This window comes from Manacus candei, unplaced genomic scaffold (genome assembly GCF_025592945.1).
Source record: "Manacus candei isolate 608988 ecotype Guabito, Panama unplaced genomic scaffold, ASM2559294v1 h1tg000142l, whole genome shotgun sequence".
Taxonomy (NCBI): Eukaryota; Metazoa; Chordata; class Aves; order Passeriformes; family Pipridae; genus Manacus; species Manacus candei.
In genome coordinates, this window is record NW_026138190.1 from 1,270,788 (window position 1) to 1,289,710 (window position 18,923).

At 54.8% G+C, this 18,923-nt stretch overlaps 2 protein-coding genes and 1 pseudogene across 2 annotated transcripts in view; all 3 read left to right on the forward strand.

The window, feature by feature from the left end:
* The window catches only part of LOC127462841 (zinc finger protein 239-like), a 300,460-nt gene that overhangs the window by 27,126 nt on the left and 254,411 nt on the right, over nucleotides 1-18,923 (forward strand). The gene's annotated exons all lie outside the window — the stretch shown is intronic.
* The window catches only part of LOC127462836 (zinc finger protein OZF-like), a 201,213-nt pseudogene that overhangs the window by 26,592 nt on the left and 155,698 nt on the right, over nucleotides 1-18,923 (forward strand).
* On the forward strand, nucleotides 3,565-12,024 carry LOC127462887 (serine/threonine-protein kinase pim-1-like). The gene is made up of 8 exons (XM_051771821.1): nucleotides 3,565-4,108; nucleotides 4,154-4,299; nucleotides 4,507-4,873; nucleotides 5,514-5,690; nucleotides 5,958-6,111; nucleotides 6,305-7,193; nucleotides 8,022-8,105; nucleotides 8,609-12,024. Exons 1-5 carry the CDS (start codon nucleotides 3,565-3,567, stop codon nucleotides 6,062-6,064), a joined length of 1,341 nt encoding a protein of 446 aa, XP_051627781.1. The 3' UTR covers nucleotides 6,065-6,111; nucleotides 6,305-7,193; nucleotides 8,022-8,105; nucleotides 8,609-12,024.

Here is an 18,923-nt window from a genome sequence, read left to right on the forward strand (position 1 = left end):
CTCTCTCTGGGGAGCTGCCTCTGGCTCTCCAGCCTGAACACCTGCTTGGTCTCCCACCCCCCAGCTGTGATTCAGTTTTCTGGAATGATTATAAATGAATTAAAAAGCTTTTTTGGGCCATGATCTAGGCAACTGCTGCCGTGGATAACGTGGATTGCAGGAAGGCAGAAGAGAAGGACGTGAAAGGGCCACCTGAGAGCAAAAGGTATTCTTCATTTTCAGTAGTCTCTGAATTTTTGTTACTAGTTTTCTGTTTCTGTGGAAGAGTTCAGTGTCCTCCCTCCTGGGAGGGATGGGAATAAATGATTAAACATGGAAAACGTTGTGGCTGAGCTGTTCCAACGCTGCAAACTGTCATTTGTCCAGATGGTCTAAAGATGTCCAGATTATCAAAAACCTTCCATATGTTTCTTTTCAGGGAGAGAGAAATATTTGATGAAGAAATCCAGCAAAGGCAAAAGTGCAAGGCCAAGCCTCAGCCTGCTGAGAGCTGAGGAGTGGCACCAGCTGCCCCAGAATTACATAGGGAAAATAAGAAACACAGAGGTTTTGGAATGGGATCGAGCCATTTTCAATGGCATTGATTCACTTTGAGGTGACAGACTGATCCCTCTCGACTTTTGGGATGCAGAGCTGGGAGAGACTGGAATGTTAATGGTCCACAGCTCCAACACTCTCCAGTTGCAGAAGCAGTGGGGGCTTTGCTGCCCATGGGCAAAGGAACTGCCCAGGGAAGGGGGGGTTAATGGGGCTGGGGGGGGAGAGGAGGGGCAGCACCACGAGCAGGTGAGTCCTGAGACCCCCCTGGTGTCCCCAAGACCATCTTGGTGTCCCCAACCCCCCCCTTGACACCCTGAGACCCCCATGGTGTCTTCAATGTCCCCAGGGCCTCCCCATGGCCCCAATCCCCCCTTGACACCCCCAATTCCACTGTCCCCAAACCCCTCCCCACTGTCCCCTAACCCCATCCCTGATGTCCCCAACCCTCCATCTCATCCCAGGAGCCCCCCCTGGACCCTCTGACCACAAAAACACCCCTCCTTCCCCCCACGCTCATAGAAAGGCCAAGGGCATTTGGGGACGTGTTGGGGACAGTTGGGGGCTTTGGGGGGCACTGGGTCATTACTGGGGGATACTGGGACACACTGGGGGGAACCAGGGGGCACTGGGAGGGACTGGGGGATACTGGGGCACACTGGGAGGGTACTGGGAGGGACTGCAGGTGAACTGGGGCACACTGGGGTCACTGGCAGATGACTGAGGAGTTCCTGGGGGATTACCAGGACACACGGGGGGACACTGGGAGGTTACTGGGCCACACAGGGGGTTACTGGGTGCTCAGTGGAGGATCATTGGGCCACACTGGGAGGCAGTGGGAGGTCACTGGGATGCACTGGGTGGTCACTGAGGGGGTTACTGGGCCGTACTGAGAGTCACTGGGAGGTCATTGGGCTGTACTGGGGACATTGGGATCCCCTTACCCGGATGTGGTACATCTCATCCCTGGACTTTGGGGGGCACCACCAGGCCCCCTCCCCTGGGGGCTCGGGGACCCCCTGAACCCCAGTGCTGAGCCCTCCCTGTAGGATATCTGTGTGCTGAGTTTTGCGGTCTCTGGGGTTCAGGGCGGGCAGCAGGATCCCCTTTCCCTGGGGTCGGTCCGCCGGGCCGGCAGGGGCGCTGTGGCCCGAAAAGAAATGGCGGGTCCAGCACGTGACGCGGGGCCTCATGGGAGTTGTAGTTCTTTTATGAGCTCTCCGCCGGCGCGCCTGCGCAGTGCAGCCAGGGCGTTGGAAAAGCCCCCGAGCCCCGCAGCCCCCGAGAGGGCTCCAAGGCCCCGCGCTCTGCCCCTCGGGAACCCCCGAACCCCTCCGCTAAACCCTCCCGAGCCCTCCAGCCTTTCCACTCTCAGTGCAGTGCACCCGCCGCCGCCTCCTCCATCACTTCCCCACAGCCAACATGGCGCTCTGCGCGCTCCCCGCCTCCAGAGAGACCCCCGCAGTCAATCAGCGTGCGGTCTCGCCCCCCGCCCAGGCATCGGGCGAGCGGGAGAGGAAGACTTTGAGCCTTCATCCCCTGCGACCACCCGAGAGGAGCTCCAGAGAGAAGTGCGCAGGAGCCAGAAGGCGCGTCCCGAGATTTACATGGAACACCGCCCACTCTGGGGTAGCTCGTGAAGATGTAAAAATGTGCAATGAATATGGATGAGCTAATTTCCCAGGAACTGGAACGGTCCTGTGTGTGCAGGGACATAGGTCAAGGGGTGCTCCCCCAGCAGCCCTCTGTCCCCACAGCAGGTTGGGAGCTCAGGGGGCCACCCCGGACCCCCCTTTCCCACCCCCCTCTGCCCCACAGCTGCTGCAGCACCAGCTGCTGGGTGGGGGGAGTCCCCCCATCAGCCCCCAGGGTTGGGGACCCGTGGAGAATCGTGACCAGAGCAAGCACAGAGAGGGTTACAGAAGCAGTGGACATTCCCAGTGCAGACCTGCCCCCTCCCAGAGCCCCAGGGAACCGCTCCAGGGCCCAACTGATGGGGGACAGGGGGGACCCATATGGGAACCCCCCTCCCTCTGTCCCCCTGCCCACTGCCCAACACCCCTTTTCTCCCCTCTCCCACCCCTCTCTCATCATCCCCACAGTCCTCAGCTCCCCCCCGGCTCGGTTTGGGGCTGTTTCTTCCCCTCTGCCCTGCTCGGTTTCAGTCTCAGCCCCTTCCCTGCTCAGTTTGGAGGTCCCAGCCCCCCCTTTTCTCCCGCTTTCCCCCCCCCTTTTTCCACTGTCCCCTGAAAGGGAGCTGTTAAATATTGGGTGCTGAAAAAGCTGCTACATCGTGTCCATTCCAAATTAAGCCTGCATTTCTTAGGATGGACTGGCATCCTAATGGCAGCAAGAAGAGTCTTCTAATTCTCTTCTTTTTAATCCTCTCTGCAGTCGCCGGTTTTCCCCTCTAAGCGGGCAGGAAAACAGGAACAGCCCTGGTGTGGTCGGGGAGCAGCGCTGACCCCAAAGGGCTGCATTTCCCCTGCCGATCGTCCTGCTCTGCCCTCCCCCGGGGCTGGCTCTGCCTGGCGCTGGCCGGACGTGCCGGGGCTCCTCACCGAGCAAACACCCTCCCAAACTTCAGGGGCAAGTCCAGCCCCCGGCTGGCCTGGGAGGAAGCGACAGCAGCGCGGGCCGAGCGGGCGGGATGGGGTCCGAGCAGCGGCGGGAAGTTGCAAGATTGCCAGCAAAGAAGTCAAAATAAAGTGAAGCAGCTAAAAAAGCCCGTGGTCTCGGCATGGGTGCGGGAGGAAGGGGAGCTCCGTGACTCCAGCCGGGGCTGCCCCCGGGGCGCGCGGGGGCCAACGGGGAACGGACAAACGGACGAACGGACCAACGGACCAACGGCCCCGGCGCTTCGGCGGCAGCAGCGGCAGCAGCAGCAGCGACTCTTAGCGACGCGCTCTCGCTCTTCCTCCTGCTCTTCTTCCTCCTCTCCCTGTCCCAGTGTCCCTCTCCCGGTGTCCCGCTGTCCTGGTGTCCCTGTCCCGTTCTCGGTCCCCCCTCCCCTTGCCGGCCCGGGCCATGGCCCCGGCCGTTCCCCTCTGCCGGGCGGGGCCGCCCCGTCCCCGGCCCTGGGCGGCCCTGGGCGGTCCCGCCCTCGCCCGGCTCCCGGCGCGCCGGCTGTGGCGCTGCTGGGCGCTCCTGTGGGGCGGGCTGTGGGCCGGGCTGTGGGACGGGCTGTGGGACGGGCTGTGGGACGGGCTGTGGGACGGGCTGTGGGGCGGGCTCGGCCTCGCCGCCCCTTGGCTCCGCCCGGCTCGAGCCCGGCGCCTGCCGGGGCCGGCGGGGAACGCGGGCGCCGCGGCCGCTGCCGCCTCCTCGGCGGGTTCCCCGGGCAGAGCTCCGCCGCCGCTGCCCGCTGCGGGTGGGGAAGCCCGGCCCGGGCCGCTCGAGGGGCGCTCGGGGGCCGTGCCGGGCCCCGGCCCGAACGCTGACGGCCACGTCTCGCCCGCACGGAAGGCGAAGGGGCCCCTGCAGAAGCGCTACCGGCTGGGTTCGCTGCTGGGCAGCGGCGGCTTCGGCCGCGTCTACGCGGGGACCCGTCTGGCGGACGGAGCCCCGGTGAGTGCAGGAGGAGGAGGAGGAGGAGGAGGAGGAGGAGGAGGAGGAGGAGGAGGAGGAGGAGGAGGAGGAGGAGGAGGAGGAGGAGGAGGAGGAGAGCGGGACGGGCGGCGAGCTCAACCCGCCGTCCCCCTTGGCTTGCAGGTGGCCATCAAAGCCGTGCCCCGGGATCTCATCCGGCGGTGGGGCGAGCTGGTGAGCGAGCGGGGCCAGCGGGAGAAAGCGGGGCGGGACGGGCGGGGACGAGCCGAGGCCCGGGAGGGTGGAAGCCGCCGGGACACCTGGAGGGAGAGTGGGCCTGTGGGCTCGGTGGGGGACGGGGAGCATCCAGGGCTGGCAGAGGGGTAGCAGGCAGACAGGCACGGCGTCAGCCCCACTGACGACCCCGTGGTCCCCCCGCAGCCCGACGGCACCCTGGCACCCCTGGAGATCGTGCTGCTGGACAAGGTGTCCAATGGCTTTCGTGGTGTCATCCAGCTCCTGGAGTGGTTCGAGCTCCCCAACAGTTTCTTGCTGGTGATGGAGCGTCCGGAGCGCTCTCGGGACCTCTCTCGCTTAATCACGGCGTGGAGGTTCCTGCCGGAGGAGATGGCGTGGGGGCTGTTCCGCCAGGTGCTGAAGGCCGTGCGGCACTGCACCAGCTGCGGCGTCCTGCACCGGGACATCAAGCCCCACAACATCCTCCTCGACCTGGCCACCGGCGAAGCGAAGCTCCTTGACTTTGGATGTGCCACCTTCCTGCAGGACACGGTCTACACCCAGTTTGCAGGTGAGCCCACAGCCAGGGGATTCTCCTGGTGCCGGGCACCACATGGCCATGCCCGGGTGTGGCACTGGAGATTGCCCCTTTTGCTGAGGGGGAACAGGATTAGTTCTTCAGCCAAGTTGCTTTTGGATGGGGCTGGGGGGTTATTGTGAGACGGGCCCCGGCCTTGCCGACAGCCTGTGCCACCCACCCTGTCCTGGGCTGGGTCTGGGGCAGGGGGGAGCCAGCCTGGCCAAAACCCCCGTGAGGGTAGCAGAGAAGGGGGTCAGAACTGTGCACCAGCTGGCTTGGTGTGCAGGCGAGGAGGGGCTTGAGCTGCTCCGCTCGCCTTGTTTGCCTTGGCTTATGATGAATTGTTGGGGGCAGTGCAGTGGGGCAGGGAGAAGGCATGGCTTTTCCCCACCACTGGCTGGGTTTTTCCCTTGCATGTAATGGTTGGACCTTGCCAGGGCTTCCGCTGCCCTCTTGGACACCAGTGGCTTCTTCTACAACCCCAAGCTTGTAACCAAGGGTCAGGGGCCGGTGAGAAGGCAGTGGGTCACAGCGTGTGCCACTGGGGCAGGCCCCACATTGCCAGGGATGCTGGGGTGAGGCTCTGGGAGCAGGCAGCATCCACCTGATGAACTCCATCTGTATTCCGTAGGAACACCGTCATACAGCCCGCCAGAGTGGATCTGCTTCAAACGCTACCGCGGCGAGGCGGCCACGATCTGGTCCCTGGGCATCCTGCTCTACCAGATGGTCTGCGGGAAGCACCCGTTCTGCAGAGGCACCAACACCATCTGGGACCAGCTCCCGTTCCCACCACGGGTCTCTCGAGGTGGATACCAATCTTTGTGGCACGGGGGGAATAACGGTGTTGGGAGAGGGCAGCGGCCTCACGAGGACGCCGCTCTTGAAGCTGTTTGTGTCCCATGGGTGGCTGGAGGAGGTGGCCTGTGTCCTGCCATCCTGCTCTCCTCCAAAGGGAGAATCGATGGAGAAGTTTGGGCACAGCTCTGAGCACAGCCAGCACAGCCTGGGCACATGGACAGTGGGACAGAGGGGACAGGATCCTTCTCCAACTGACCGGCCATTTTCCCCCCAGGGTGCCAGCACCTTATCAGGTGGTGTTTGTCCATCCGCCCCTCGGACAGGCCATCATTGGAAGACCTTTTGTGCCATCCTTGGGTGCAGGGCATTCACCTGCTCTAGAAGACAGGAGAGATCCACGTGCTCACTTTGATCCAGGGGCCTGGCAAGTAACACCTCCACACATCTCTTGGCAATAAGAAGCAAAGAAAACCAGACTTTTTTGTCAGCCTGTAGCACTGAGGGGGGGTCATCACATGGGAACATGCACCTCTTTGTGCTGGAGCTGGGCTGCAGACCCGGTCTCCCAAGTGCTGGTGGCCACCATCCAACCTGGTTTTGCTCATCCTGCTTCACAGACAGCTGGGCCCTCGGCAGAACACTGACAGCCTGGTCTGGCCCCCAGGGAAGGAGAAGGGGCCTCTGGAGAAGCTGTGCTGGGTGGGGCTGCTGCTGGAGACATCGAGGACGACGTCAGGGATGACCAGCTCTTTGTTGTTGACCTGGACACTGGGGAGCTGAAGATGATGGACTTTGATTGTGGCCCCTTCCTCCAAGCCGTGCTCCACAGGCCGTTTGCAGATGAGTCCACACCCGGGGGTGCTCCCGGCCGCGGGCATTGCTCAGCCTGGCTGGGCACCGAAGGTTCCCCCTTTGCTGGCGGGGAACCCGATGAATTCTTCAGCCAGCTGCCAAGCTGCTTCTTGGCAGGAGGGTGGGCGGGTGCTCTGGGCTGGGTGTGAAATGGGAGCCTGGCTCTGCCACCAGCCTCTGCCACTGCCCCTTTGCTGGGCAGGGCTGGGGCAGGGGCAGCCAGCCTGCCAAAAACAAACCCCGTGGGGGGAGCAAAGGTGGGGCTGCAGAACACCAGCTGCTTTGGGCTGCAGGCCAGGAAAGGCTTGGGCTGCCTTGGCTTAGGAGCCTTTTTTTGGGGGCAATGCAGCAGGGCAGGGAGAAGGCCTGGGTTTTCCTGAGCTGGAGGAGGTGGGGTTTTTCTTTGGCCTGGAGGGGTTGGGCCTTCCTGAGAACCCTGACAGAATGTTAACATTTTACCTTTTTTCTTGTTTCCACTTTTGGTTTGTAATCTCTTGTCATGAATTTGTTGTTTGTTTTCGAGGGAAGAGTTGGAGCTGGTGCCCAGTCTGGATTGGGAAGGGCTGGGACCATCCCTGGAGAGGATCTGACGTCCCCTCTGAGAAGGCTGAGGACATCCTTTGGGACACACTCTTCTTCCAGCAGCAGATCTTGTGAGGTAGATGCTCATCTTGCCCATCTTCTCAGCAGGAGTGGGATAATGGCTTTTGGGAGATGGCAGCAGGCACATGAACATCCCGCTCTTGCAGCTGCTGAGCAGGTTGATCTCCTGGGCTTGGCTGGAGGAGGTGGCACCTGTGTTGAGTAATTTCTGAAATCCAATCGATCTGGGATGACCCCAAATGACAGTTTAGTTTTCAGCTTGCTCGAGCTGTATCTCAGCTGTTCTCTGAACAGTTCTCTCCTCCACCTGCCTGTTACTTCCCAACTGCTCCCTCTTTTCCCTGCAACGAGTTCCCAGCTTGTCATGGTCTCCATCAAACCATTGATAGAAGAAATAGAAACTCTACTCCCAGTACCCCAGAGTACCCAAATGAGGAACAATGTAATCCTGGAGAAGTCCTAGAGAATTAGATAAGGGATGTCCCAAACCAGCAGGATGTAAACTAAGCCCTGTGTACCCAGATAAAGGAAACACAATGGTGCTGTGCTGCTCAAGAACTGAGCAGCACAGATGACAGAGAAGGCCCGGAAGGACCAGAAAAGGACTTCCAATAGGGGTGTGACTATGTAAAGCAGAGTAATGAATATGTATTAAGTAAGCAAGGCTATCAAATGCACATGTAAACAGTGTGTGTAATAAAAAGCCCTGTCTGTCATTTGGCATGTTGGATTAGAGGAACTCTCCTCTGAGCATCCAGCATGCTGAACAAAGAAGAATGCCCTTTTTAACATCTCCAAATTGGGGTTAAGAAGTTTGTTTCTACTGCTTTTGGGTGTAATTTTTGGCCCCCCAGACAGGTCAACTCTGCCTGATCTCCCACAGATCTGAGGGATCTCTGGATCTTCATACCAGCACCAGGACTTTGCTGCAGAAGAGCACAGATCCCCAGCCCAGTCTGAGACACAGGTAAGATCCCACTGGATAATAAGGATATCTCTTTGGGAATCCTGCCCATGTCAAACGTGTGGATCTTTCAGCACACTGGGTGGGTTCTTTGGTATTTTGGGAATCCTGCTCACCTGAGACCTGTGGATCTTCCAACCCTTTGGGTGGGTTATTTGGTATTTTGGAATTTGGTATTTGGCTTTGTTTTATCGATCAATATTGTTGTGTTCTTATTTGTTTCTGTATTGTAACATTTTGGGTCTACTGTTTAGAGATGGGGAGTGGGCAATCTGAAGGGGGAATTGTGAAGAAGTCCCCACTTTGTTGCATTTTGCAATTTTGGATGAAGTTTGGCAGCCCCCCCAGAGGAACAGCTCCCAGGGAGAATTTAATGAAGTGTTGTAATCAATGGGTGGCTGTTCTGCAACATTGAATTCTAATCCACTGTTACAGTTGATGCTGTTTCAGAAGGGGAACAGAAGTGGAAGGAGGTTATGTCTGGTGATGTGTTTTTCACTTTGCAGAACCCTCTGAAGTGGCAGAAGGATTGTGGTGTGAATGCAGCGCCCTCAGAGCCCTCGGTGTGAGCCCGGAAAGGAAAATCAAGGGAAATGGTTAAAGCCTTGTTGTTCAGTGTGGAGCACAGGAGAACTTTGTTCTCATCGTCTCCCCGATAAGGAGGAGGACTCAGATCTTCTGGTTGGCCCCACGGGCAGGTTGAGTGGGGGAACAGATAATCAAGATGCAGAAACCAATCTTGCAGGGGAACTGGCATGTGAAGAGGCAGATTTAGCATGTCCAGAAGAAAAGGGAGAGAGAATGTGTCAGAGAGAGAGCAGAGAGCTTCAGTACAGCTGCAGGAAGAACTAGAGCTAAACAAGGAGGGGTGGGAGTGGCCCCCCTGTGTGATAGAACCCAGACTAAATGGCAAAAGCCTTCAAAATGATGATTCAAACCCAGGATCCAGGCTAGAAGGATCCTATGTTAGAAGTGTTGTTTGGTAGTAGGGAGAAAGCAATGGTTGTTAAAACCAGTCAGAGGTTCTTGGAAGAGCAGATTTTGGTGGGGAATATACAGGGTACATTGGACATTCCCTTTCCCACTGCAGATCCTGAATGGGATCCTAACATCCCTGTTTTCAGAGAAAGGTTCAATAGATACCTGCAGTGGATGTTGTCTGGAATGAAACATGCCAGGCCAAAGGCAATGAACACATCAAAATTCTTTGCAATGAAGCAGGATCACAGGGAATAGCCTACTGAATTTTTAAATCATCTGGAAGAAACAGCACCAAAATATACTAATATCCATCCTGAAACACAGGGGGAAGGACTCAACTGGCCCCCATATTTGTGGGGCAGTCCTCAGATGTGGTTAGGAGGAAATGACAAAAAGCTGAGGGACAAGATCAAGATAATTTAGGGACATTGTTGGAGGTTGGGAGAATCAGCGGGAATCAACTCAGCAGGAAGGAGTTGCAGTTCTGGAAGAAATCCCTGAGGAAATGGTGCCCCTGGGGAGAGGAAGAGGATGAGAGCATGGGCAGCCTGCTTCAAACATCCCCCCAGGAGACTTGGGATCAATCCCTGTGCATCCTGTAAGAAAGATGGACACTGGAAATGGGATTGTCCACAACTGAAACTTCAGAACCCTCCCAACCCTCTCCTGGCATCACTGAAGACACGACTGAGGGGGCACCAGAGGATTCTCCCCCATCAGAACATCTGGTTCCAGCCAAGCTAAGTACAATTGGTTGTGGCTGTGGGAACTTGTTCCCCTGTCTTAAATGAGGGAAAATGAAACTCAAGTCACAATTCTGGAACAATTGTCTGGTGTGCCAGGGAAGTGGGAAACTGGGCCATTTTTAATGCTGTGGATTTGAAATTGGGAAAACAGTGGTTGGCTCCCCAGTGTTTGTATTTCCCCAATTCCCCAAAGCCTCTGCCTGGGAGAGATCTCTTGGAAAAATGAAATGCCACAATCCAATTGAAAAATGGTAAAATATAGGTTATTATTGCAGAGCCTAATTCTGTGGAAGATTCTAATTTTGCATGAGAGTCTCCAAAAGCAGAACTAATCCATCTGCCAACATCACTTGGGGATGCAGTGATTCCAATAGGATGGGCTGGAGAGGTGCCTCCATGATCCAAAAGAGCAGAACCCATGAGAATTGCAGTGAAACCTGGAGCAGGGTTGGTCAGGCCAAAGCAATAGCCTTTGAAAATGGAAAGTTGTGAGGGATTCTCACTCTTTGTAGAAAAACTGATGAAATTATGGTTATTAAAAGAATGTGAATCTAAATGGAATGCTCCAATTTTGCCAGTCAAGCAGGCAAATGGAAGGCTATGCCAGTTAGTCCAAGACCTCAGAGCTATAAATAATAGAGTAGAAGATATACAAGCAGTTGTAGCGAATCCTTACACTTTGCTGACTCCCCTAAATGAACGTTTAATATGTTTCACAGTGTTAGATTTGAAAGATGCCTTTTTTGTCTCCCTTTGAGTTGTGAAAGTCAAGAGCTTTTTGCTTTCAAATGGGAAAATCCAAAGACAGGGAGGAAAACCCAACTGACTTTGGTGGTCCTCCTGCAGGGATTTAAAAATATCCCCCCAGTATTTGGAACTCAATTGGCAAAGGAACTGGAGGAATGGAAAAGTCAAAACCCTCTTGGAGCCTTGTTCCAGTGTGTGGATATTTTGGTAGCCACTGATGCTGAGCAGCAATGTTGGGATCAGACACTGTGGAATTTCCTTGGACTGGGTGGATATGGGGTGTCCCAAACACAAAGTGCAAATAGTCCAGACCCCAGGAGCCTCCCTGGGCTTTGGAATTCTCCAAGGACAATGGAGGCTGGGCCAGGAACAAAAGAAGCAACCTGTCAACTCCCCAGCCCCAGCAAAGGAAGCCCAGAGCAGGATTGCTTCCAGACTAGAGGAGAAGTGTGTTCGGGCAGAGCTGACTTAGGAGACAGCCCCTGGGAAAGTCCTGGTTGGGAATTGTTTCCCAGTGGGGGCAGCTTTGTCCAGCGTGGAAAACAATTCTCTGGATGCACAGGAACTCCCCCCAGCAGGTCATGGAATTGGGGGCACTCCTCTGCAGTGCCTCAGCCCAGAAAGCAGAACCAATTGTGCTCACTCCAGCTTTGGGATTGAGTCAAGGAGAACAAGTTAATCCTTGGACTTGCTTGAAGATCTCCAGAAACCAACAGAGGCTGCTGTCCTGCATTGCAGAGTGCACCAAGAGGGGAAGGCCAAAGCAGAACTGGGGAATCATTTGGCCCAAAATTCTGCCAAAGAGGCTGCAGAAAAAGGCACTTTAGAGAGTAAAGTTTTGTCTTTAATAACCCTGACAGAGATACCTCTCCCAGTAGAAAAAAATTAGTCTAGTGCTAAGGATTGTCAGCTCACTGAAACCTTAGGAGCAAAATTTGCTCCAGGAGACTGGGCAGTTACCCCAGGTGGGCAAACAATAGTCCCTGAACCAATCTGGTGTGACCTGGTGGATGGGGAACATGAGGGTATTCCTTGGAGTGAAGCAAATCATTGAAACATCTGCACAAGTGGGTTATAAGTCCAAAACTGCCCCCAATTGTAGAAGCAGTGAGTCAGCAGTGTGGTGTGTGTAAGAGAAATGATCCAACCCCTGCCAATGCAGTGGGAATAGGTGATGTACAGTGTGGAAATGTTCCAGGTGAATGTTGGCAGATGGATTTGACTGAATTGCCCAGAAAAGGGGGCTGTAAAGATCTCCTAGTCTTGGGGGATACCTTCTCTGGGTGGCCAGAGGCTGTTCCTTGTTGCACTAAGAAGGTTTGGAAAGAGACTGCAATGCTGTTCAATGCAATCCTCCCTGTATTTGGGATGCCTTTGGGAATGTCATCAGACAGAGGTTCCCACTTGACTGCAGAAACAAAATGCTTCACTCTTGTTTTGCTCTTCTGAACACAGACACTGTTGACATGGGAGGAAAATTTACATCTCTTTTTAGTGTCAAATGTGATCCAAGTGTTGCCTAAAAGTGTATGTATTAAGTAAACAAGACTCTGTAATGAATCTGTAAACTGTGTGTGTTAATGTAAAGCCCTGTCTGGCTGTCCCTGAAGTGCTGAGGCTGAACAACAGCCCCTGAGCCAAAGCTGAGCTCTAGATGAACCTTCCAACCTAATGGGCTGTGTCTCCATGTATCTGCTCATCAGCTCAAACTGGGTCTGTTTGTTGGTACAAATGTGGTGTGATGGGACTCCACCTGTTAATCTGCTCCTGAACCAAACAGGTGTGCTTATTAGTCAGATCTGTTAGTCTGGGCTCATTAGTGAATCCTGTTTGTACCTGTTCATTAATGAAATATGTCTGATTGTCAGCAAAATGTGATCTTTATCCTTCTGTATCTGGAGAGTGGTCAAGGCCATGGCAGTCGATGTCTGGCCTTGTTTGGCAGCAGATGGGGCAGGGGGAGCCTTGGTTTGGGAGAAGTAGAACATTGCTCCCAATATTCTGCTCTGGCCAAATAAGGAACAATAGAATCTTAGAGAAGTCCTGGAGAATTGGATCAGGGCTGGAACTCAAGCAAACAGGATGTGAGCTGAGCTCTGGGGACCCAGAGAAGATCAAACCAAACATGCTGGTCTCTGTGGGGAAAACCAGGGATGCTGAGAACCGAGGTCAAGAAGGGGACACCTGACTTTGGGGGGGCACCAGGTACCAAAAAACCCACCAGAGACCCCCAGAGAAGACCCCAAATGACCAAATAGGTACTTGCAATAAGGGATGTGACTGTGTAAAGCAAAGTAATGGACATGTGTTAAGTAAGGGGGAATATCCAATGCTCTGGAATCAGTGTGTGTAATCCCAAGCCCTGCCTGTGTCCCTGAGCAGGCTGGATTAGAAGAACTCTCCTGCAGGCGTCCAGCACGCTGCCCTAAAGAATGCCTGCTTCTGAACACCCCAGACTGGGGTGAAGGGCTTGGGTTCTGCTGCTTGTGGGGATCATTTCTGGCCCCCAGATGGGACCCTGTGCCTGATCTCCCGTGGATCCGAGGGATCTCTGGATCTTCACGCCGGCCCCAGGACTTTCCTGGAGAAGAGCACAGATCCCTGGCCCAGTCTGGGATGTGGGGGAGATCCCACTGGATAATAAGGCATTCTTTTGGGGAATCCTGCTCATGTAAGATGTGTGGATCTTCCAGCACTTTGGGTGGGTTATTTGGTATTCCACAATTTGGTCTCTGGCTTTGTTTTATCCACTGATCATTGTTTTGTGTTTGTATTTGTCTCTGTACTGTAACATTTGCACAGGTGGGTTAGGGGTGCAAAACTGACCCAGTTGTACAAGCAGTGAGTCAGCAGTGTGGTGTGTGAGAGAAATGATCCAACCCCTGCCAGTGCAGTGGGAATAGGTGATGTACAGAGTGGAAATGTTCCAGGTGAATGTTGGCAGATGGATTTGACTGAATTGCCCAGAAAAGGGGGGTGTAAAGATCTCCTAGTCTTGGGGGATACCTTCTCTGAGTGGCCAGAGGTTTTTCCCTCGTGACACCAGCTGGGCTAGGGAAGTGAGTGGAATATCCAAGAATCCCTGGATTTGAGGTACATTTGGGAATGTCATCAGACAGAGGTTCCCACTTGATTGTAGAAGTGGTACAAGAAGTCAAATCATGGATGCATTATTCCAGAATTCCAAAGGCCAGAGCCCCTTGGGTAACTGAGAGGTTGTCTGAGAAGAAACAAAATGCTTTAGTCTTGTTTTGCTCTCCTGACAATAGTTAATTGGGTCTTGACTTGGGAGCAAAATTTACATCTCCTTTTAGTATCAAATGTGACCCAGGTGTTGCCTCCAAGGGATTGCTGGGTGTGCACTCATTTACCTGAAAAGACAAGAAGCCATTCACCATTTCTGCCTCCCCTATTCTGGTAGAAATGATTCCTGGTCACTGGGTGAGCACTTGTGTTCCCCAAAAAGTAGACCCAGCAGTTATTGTGCAAGTACCCCCCCCATCTCTGACAATCCTGCCTGTGTCCAAAGCTGTGACCCCCACTAAAGGGACAGGAGATCTGGATTGTGTTAATGAAAGGGAAACGTTTGTGGGAAATCACACCCAATGTCCTCAAACCCTTCCTGCTGGGGAAATGACTGATCCTTGGCCGGTCCCCAATGGAACAGGGTGGTGTTGGCTTGTGGAAATAACACCTGTGAAGGGTTGCCCCAAAGCTGGAAGGGCATTTGTATTTCAGCTTGCATCATGACTCAGTGCTGTAGCTGTTCTAATGCCTCGAGCTGTAAAAAGAAATAAAGCTCCTAAGGCACTCCATCCCTTCAGGAGCTTAGTCTGAAGAAAAGGAGGGATTTGATGTGGGATATAGAACACTGCTCCCAACATTTCTCTATGCCCCAGGAAGGAAAACCATAATCTTGGAGAGGTCCTGGAGAATTGGATCGGGGATGTAACTAAGCAAACAGGATGGAAGCTGAGCTCTGTGCACCCAGAGAAGATCAAAACCAAATGTTACAGTCTTTGTGGTGAAAGGTAATGACACTGTGTCTGCTCAGAACTGAGGTCAAGAAGTGGACACTTCAACTTTGGGGGCACCAGATGCCAAAAAAACCCCACCAGAGGCCCCTGCAGAAGACCCCAAAGGACCAACTAAGGACTTGCAATGGGGAGGTGACTGTGTAAAGCAATGTCTATGTATTAAGTAAGGGAGAATATCTGAGGAATATAGAAACTGTGTGTGTGATATAAAGCCCTGTCTGGCTGTCCCTGAAGTGCTGAGGCTGAACAACAGCCCCTGAGCCAAAGCTGAGCTCTAGATGAACCTTCCAACCTACTGGTCTATTTATCCATGTAATTGCTCCTTAGCTAAAACTGTGTATGTTTGTTGGTCAAAGATGTACTGTGTGCAAAGACTCCCCGTGTATCTGCCCATGAACAAAATAAATGTGCTTATTAGTAAGATCTGTGAGTCTCAGCTCATTAGTGAACGATATTTGTATGTGTTCATTAATCAAATCTTATGTCTGATTGTGAGCAAAATGTGATCTTTATCTTTCTGTCTTTAGAGAGTGGTCAAGGCCATGGCAGTGGATGTGTGGCCTTGTTTGGCAGGACATGGGGCAGGTTGACTGCCTTGGTTTTCCCCTTAAACCCTGGCCAGGCTCTGGGTGGAACCCAGGAGGAGAAGGGAGCCAGATGGTTTTGCCCACTCGTAGCTCTGTGAGCTTGTTTATCCAAGCCCAGAAAAGCTGGACCCCTCCCAGCAGAGCTGGAGCCCTCCCCTACGAGTGGACGCCCTGGGTAGGATTTCCCTTCCCCAGGAGGGGTTCTCCAACCCTTGGCTGCGACCGGGGCTCCCCCGCGGCCGTGCGGGCCTGGCTGAGGGGAACAGATGAGGGCAACTGGGCAGGGACTTTTCTACTCACTCCAGGCACTCTTGGTAGGAACGATGAGGTGCATTACTGAGCTCAGCCCTTTGTCATTCTTTGCTGCTTTGCACTGCAGTAAAATTACACACTTGTTCTCCAAAGTCGGTGTCTCTTGTGCTGACCCTCGTCGTGGGCAAAACAGTTCCCTGGGGCCCTGCAGTGTCACAATGGTCCCCTGATTCCATGGGACAACATTCCTAATGTACTGTCTAGACTAGAAGAAAATCACAGGAAGGGCCGTGGTTTGTTAGGACTTGCTTTGTCTGAATGAGCCCCGTGGGGCTTTTGGTGCTGAGTCCTTGAACCTCAGGTACTGAGGGGAGATTGCACAAACTTTTCCATTAGTCAGAGTCAGAAGGAGAACCCAAAATATCTCAAAGCATTAATGGGTCCCACTGAGGGGCATTCCCAATACAGGCTCCTCATGGACTCGCTGGAAGAGAGAATTGAAGGCCATGATTGCACAAAGCTCTTAAAGGCTCAGTTTCCAAAGGAAGTACCAAAGCTCCTTAAAAAACCTGGAGTAGCTACTGACAGAGCCTCTCAAGGGACTAATTAAAGCAGATAATTGGAGAACATGATTGAACAAACCTCTCCTAGATTCAGAGTCAAAAGGAAAGGCAAAGGACCTTAACAAACCTTTAGTCCCTTCAAGCATTAACGAGCCCCACTGAGGGCCCTTCCTGACCAAGACTCTTCAGGGGCTCATTAGAGCAGAGAACTGGAGGTCAGGATTGCACAAACTTCTCTTGAGATTCCAAAGAAAAACCCAAAGGCCTTTGAAAACCCTGCAGCCCCTTGAAGCCTTCAGGAGCCCCCAAGGGCCATTCCTGACAAAGCCTCCCCAGGGACTCTCCAGCAGATCCTTGGGGGCCGTGAGTGCAGGGAGGCAAAGGCTCTGTGCAGGCAGCTGAGATGTTGAGCACAGCCTGGCTTGGTTGGAGGCAGCAGAAAGGCCCAGCCCTGACCCCCAGCCCGGGGAAGGCAGATCCTGTCCCTCACACCTCGCTCAGGGCTCTGCCGGGGGCACTGCCTTGGGGGGTGACGCTGAGGGAAGGACAAGGGGGTGCCAGTGCCCAGCCTTCCCGGGCCCTTTGCTGTGCCCTGCCAGCAGCAGCCTCCCCGTGCTGTGCCCAGGCTGCTCCTCTCAGCTGCGGGCACAGACAGGGCCCAGCTGTGCCTGCTGCTGTCCCATCCTGCGCTCAGCACGAGGGACGGGGCAGCCCAAAGAGAAGCCCCGTTGCTGGAGGGAGCCCAGGCCCTCGGGCAGAGGGGATCTCCCAGGGCCTGTGCCAGCCAGGGGCCTTGTGCTGGGCTATCACAGGCCAGGGCAGGGGCAGCTGGAGAGCCCCTGGCCCAGCCTTGAGTCACGGGCTGAGCCATCAGCTCCTGCTGAGAGAAGGGACCTCACAGGCCCTTCCCCAGCCACCTTCCTGCTCTTGGCCTGTCCCCTCCAGGGGCAGAAGTGACCTCACAGCCCCTTCACAGCCACCAGCTTCCTACTGGGTGATGAGTTCCTGAGGCACAACTGACCCCTTGATACTGTACCCAACCATCCCCCTCCTTGTGGAGGACCACACACACATAAACTTGTTTCCTCAGATTTGTCCAGTAGATTCCCAGGATTTCCATAGGGAGATGTTCCTCACAGGAACTGCTGTGTTTGTCCTGGTGCATTTGACAGCTCTACTTCTGCCTCTCTGTCTATTGTCTCTTCAAAGAGCTCTCCAAGGAAAAGATTCCTTGAACTGTAGAATAGCAGGGGCTGGCAGAGCCCCCTGAGCAGCCCTGCCCTGGCTGTGGCTGGGCTGCAGTTCCCTTTGCCCAGAGCAGCCCCTGTCCTGCTGGGTTGGTGCTCGTGGCTGCAGCGCTGGTGGTCCCAGCCCAAGGCTTTGGCTGTCCCTGGGCAGTGCTGGCCCCACAGGAAGCGTCTCTGCAACCACCCCCACCCAATGGGCTGGGCTGGGCAAGTGTTTCACAGGGGACATGGCTGGGACAGCTGGGCTGGACTGACCCAAGGGATATTCCATTCCATGGGATGGCATGATCAGCAATAACTGAGAGAAAGGAAGGGAGAAAGGGTAGGGAGGAGGGGAGGAGACGTAGATGCTCTTTATTAATACATTTGTCTTCCAAAGAAACCTCTCCATGGACTGAATTCTTGCCTCCCAGGGGTTTTCTTTGTTTCTGCATGTGGCCTCTGCTTTTTCCTTCCCCCTCCCGAGTTAATCTCCCTTTATGTTGACCAGTGATTTTTTCCCCTGCTTTCCCCCTGTTGTCTGACTGAGGAGGGGAAGTGAGGGAACAACTTGGTTGTCACTGGATGGCCAGACAGGTTTAACCACAGTCACCTTGCCCAAACCTTCTCTTACAGGCACGCCCAGAAATGTCAGGTGTCCACACCTGAGCTTGGTCACGCCCTGCTCACCCCCTCCCCCAGGGCTGTTCAGAGACAGGAGTCCTTCCCTTGCACACAGTTCCTGGCAGCAGGGCAGTGTCTCCCTGGGCTCCTGCTGCCACTGCCAGGGGCTGGAAGCCCCTCAACCCTGGGGGTGTCAACTGCTCTGCCCCTGTCTGAGATGCCCCACGGCCTGAGGGATGGACACAAGGAGCTCTGTGCACAGAAGCACATCCCAGGGCTGCATCCAGAGGCTTTCCCAGGGCATGTGACTCTCCAAGTGAGAGCTTGTCCCTCTGGATTTATGGCCCCCCAGGAACAGCTGATGTTTGTGCTCACTGGGGTTCATCTCCCCACACACACATAGTGCCCATGCTGAAGTCTCCTCAGTACAAAGCAAACATGGATTTTTGACCTGGTCACTTGATATCTCTCTGTGGAGAGACAACCAACCTCTTGCAGGTGGGGTGAGAGCCCAGGGCTGGGAATGGGGGTGGCAGGGGCTGCTCTGTGACAGTGGCCCTGGGGCACCTTCCCAGGCTGTCCCTGGAACAAAGACACAGCCCAGCCCCTGCTCTGCTGCTCCCTCGGGTCTGTGCCAGGAGCTCTGGCTGTGCCAGGACACTGCTGTCTGCCCCCACCCTGCACACTCCCACTCTCAGCTGGGCACTGGCATTTGCTTTGCCAGGGCATTCCTGGAGCACATTGCTGACAGGGACTGTGGAGGGAGAGCCTGAACCCTTCCTGCCCTGCCCTCAGGAGATGCCCTTGGCTGATGGAGGTGCTGGTGTGGAGCCCAGCTCTGTGCCAGCAGTGCCAGGGCCTGTCCCTGCCTGTGATCCCAGCACGGACACACAGCAGGACTGTGCCCAAGCTGTTAAGAAGGGGTCACCCAGGAAAGCTGTCCATGGAGTTGCTGCAGAGACCCAAGAAAGAAAGCAACGACCTCTCAGACATAAGAGGACTGAGACCAATTCCTTTGATTGTGGTGGGGGGACCTCTGGTCTGGCATCACAAAGGTC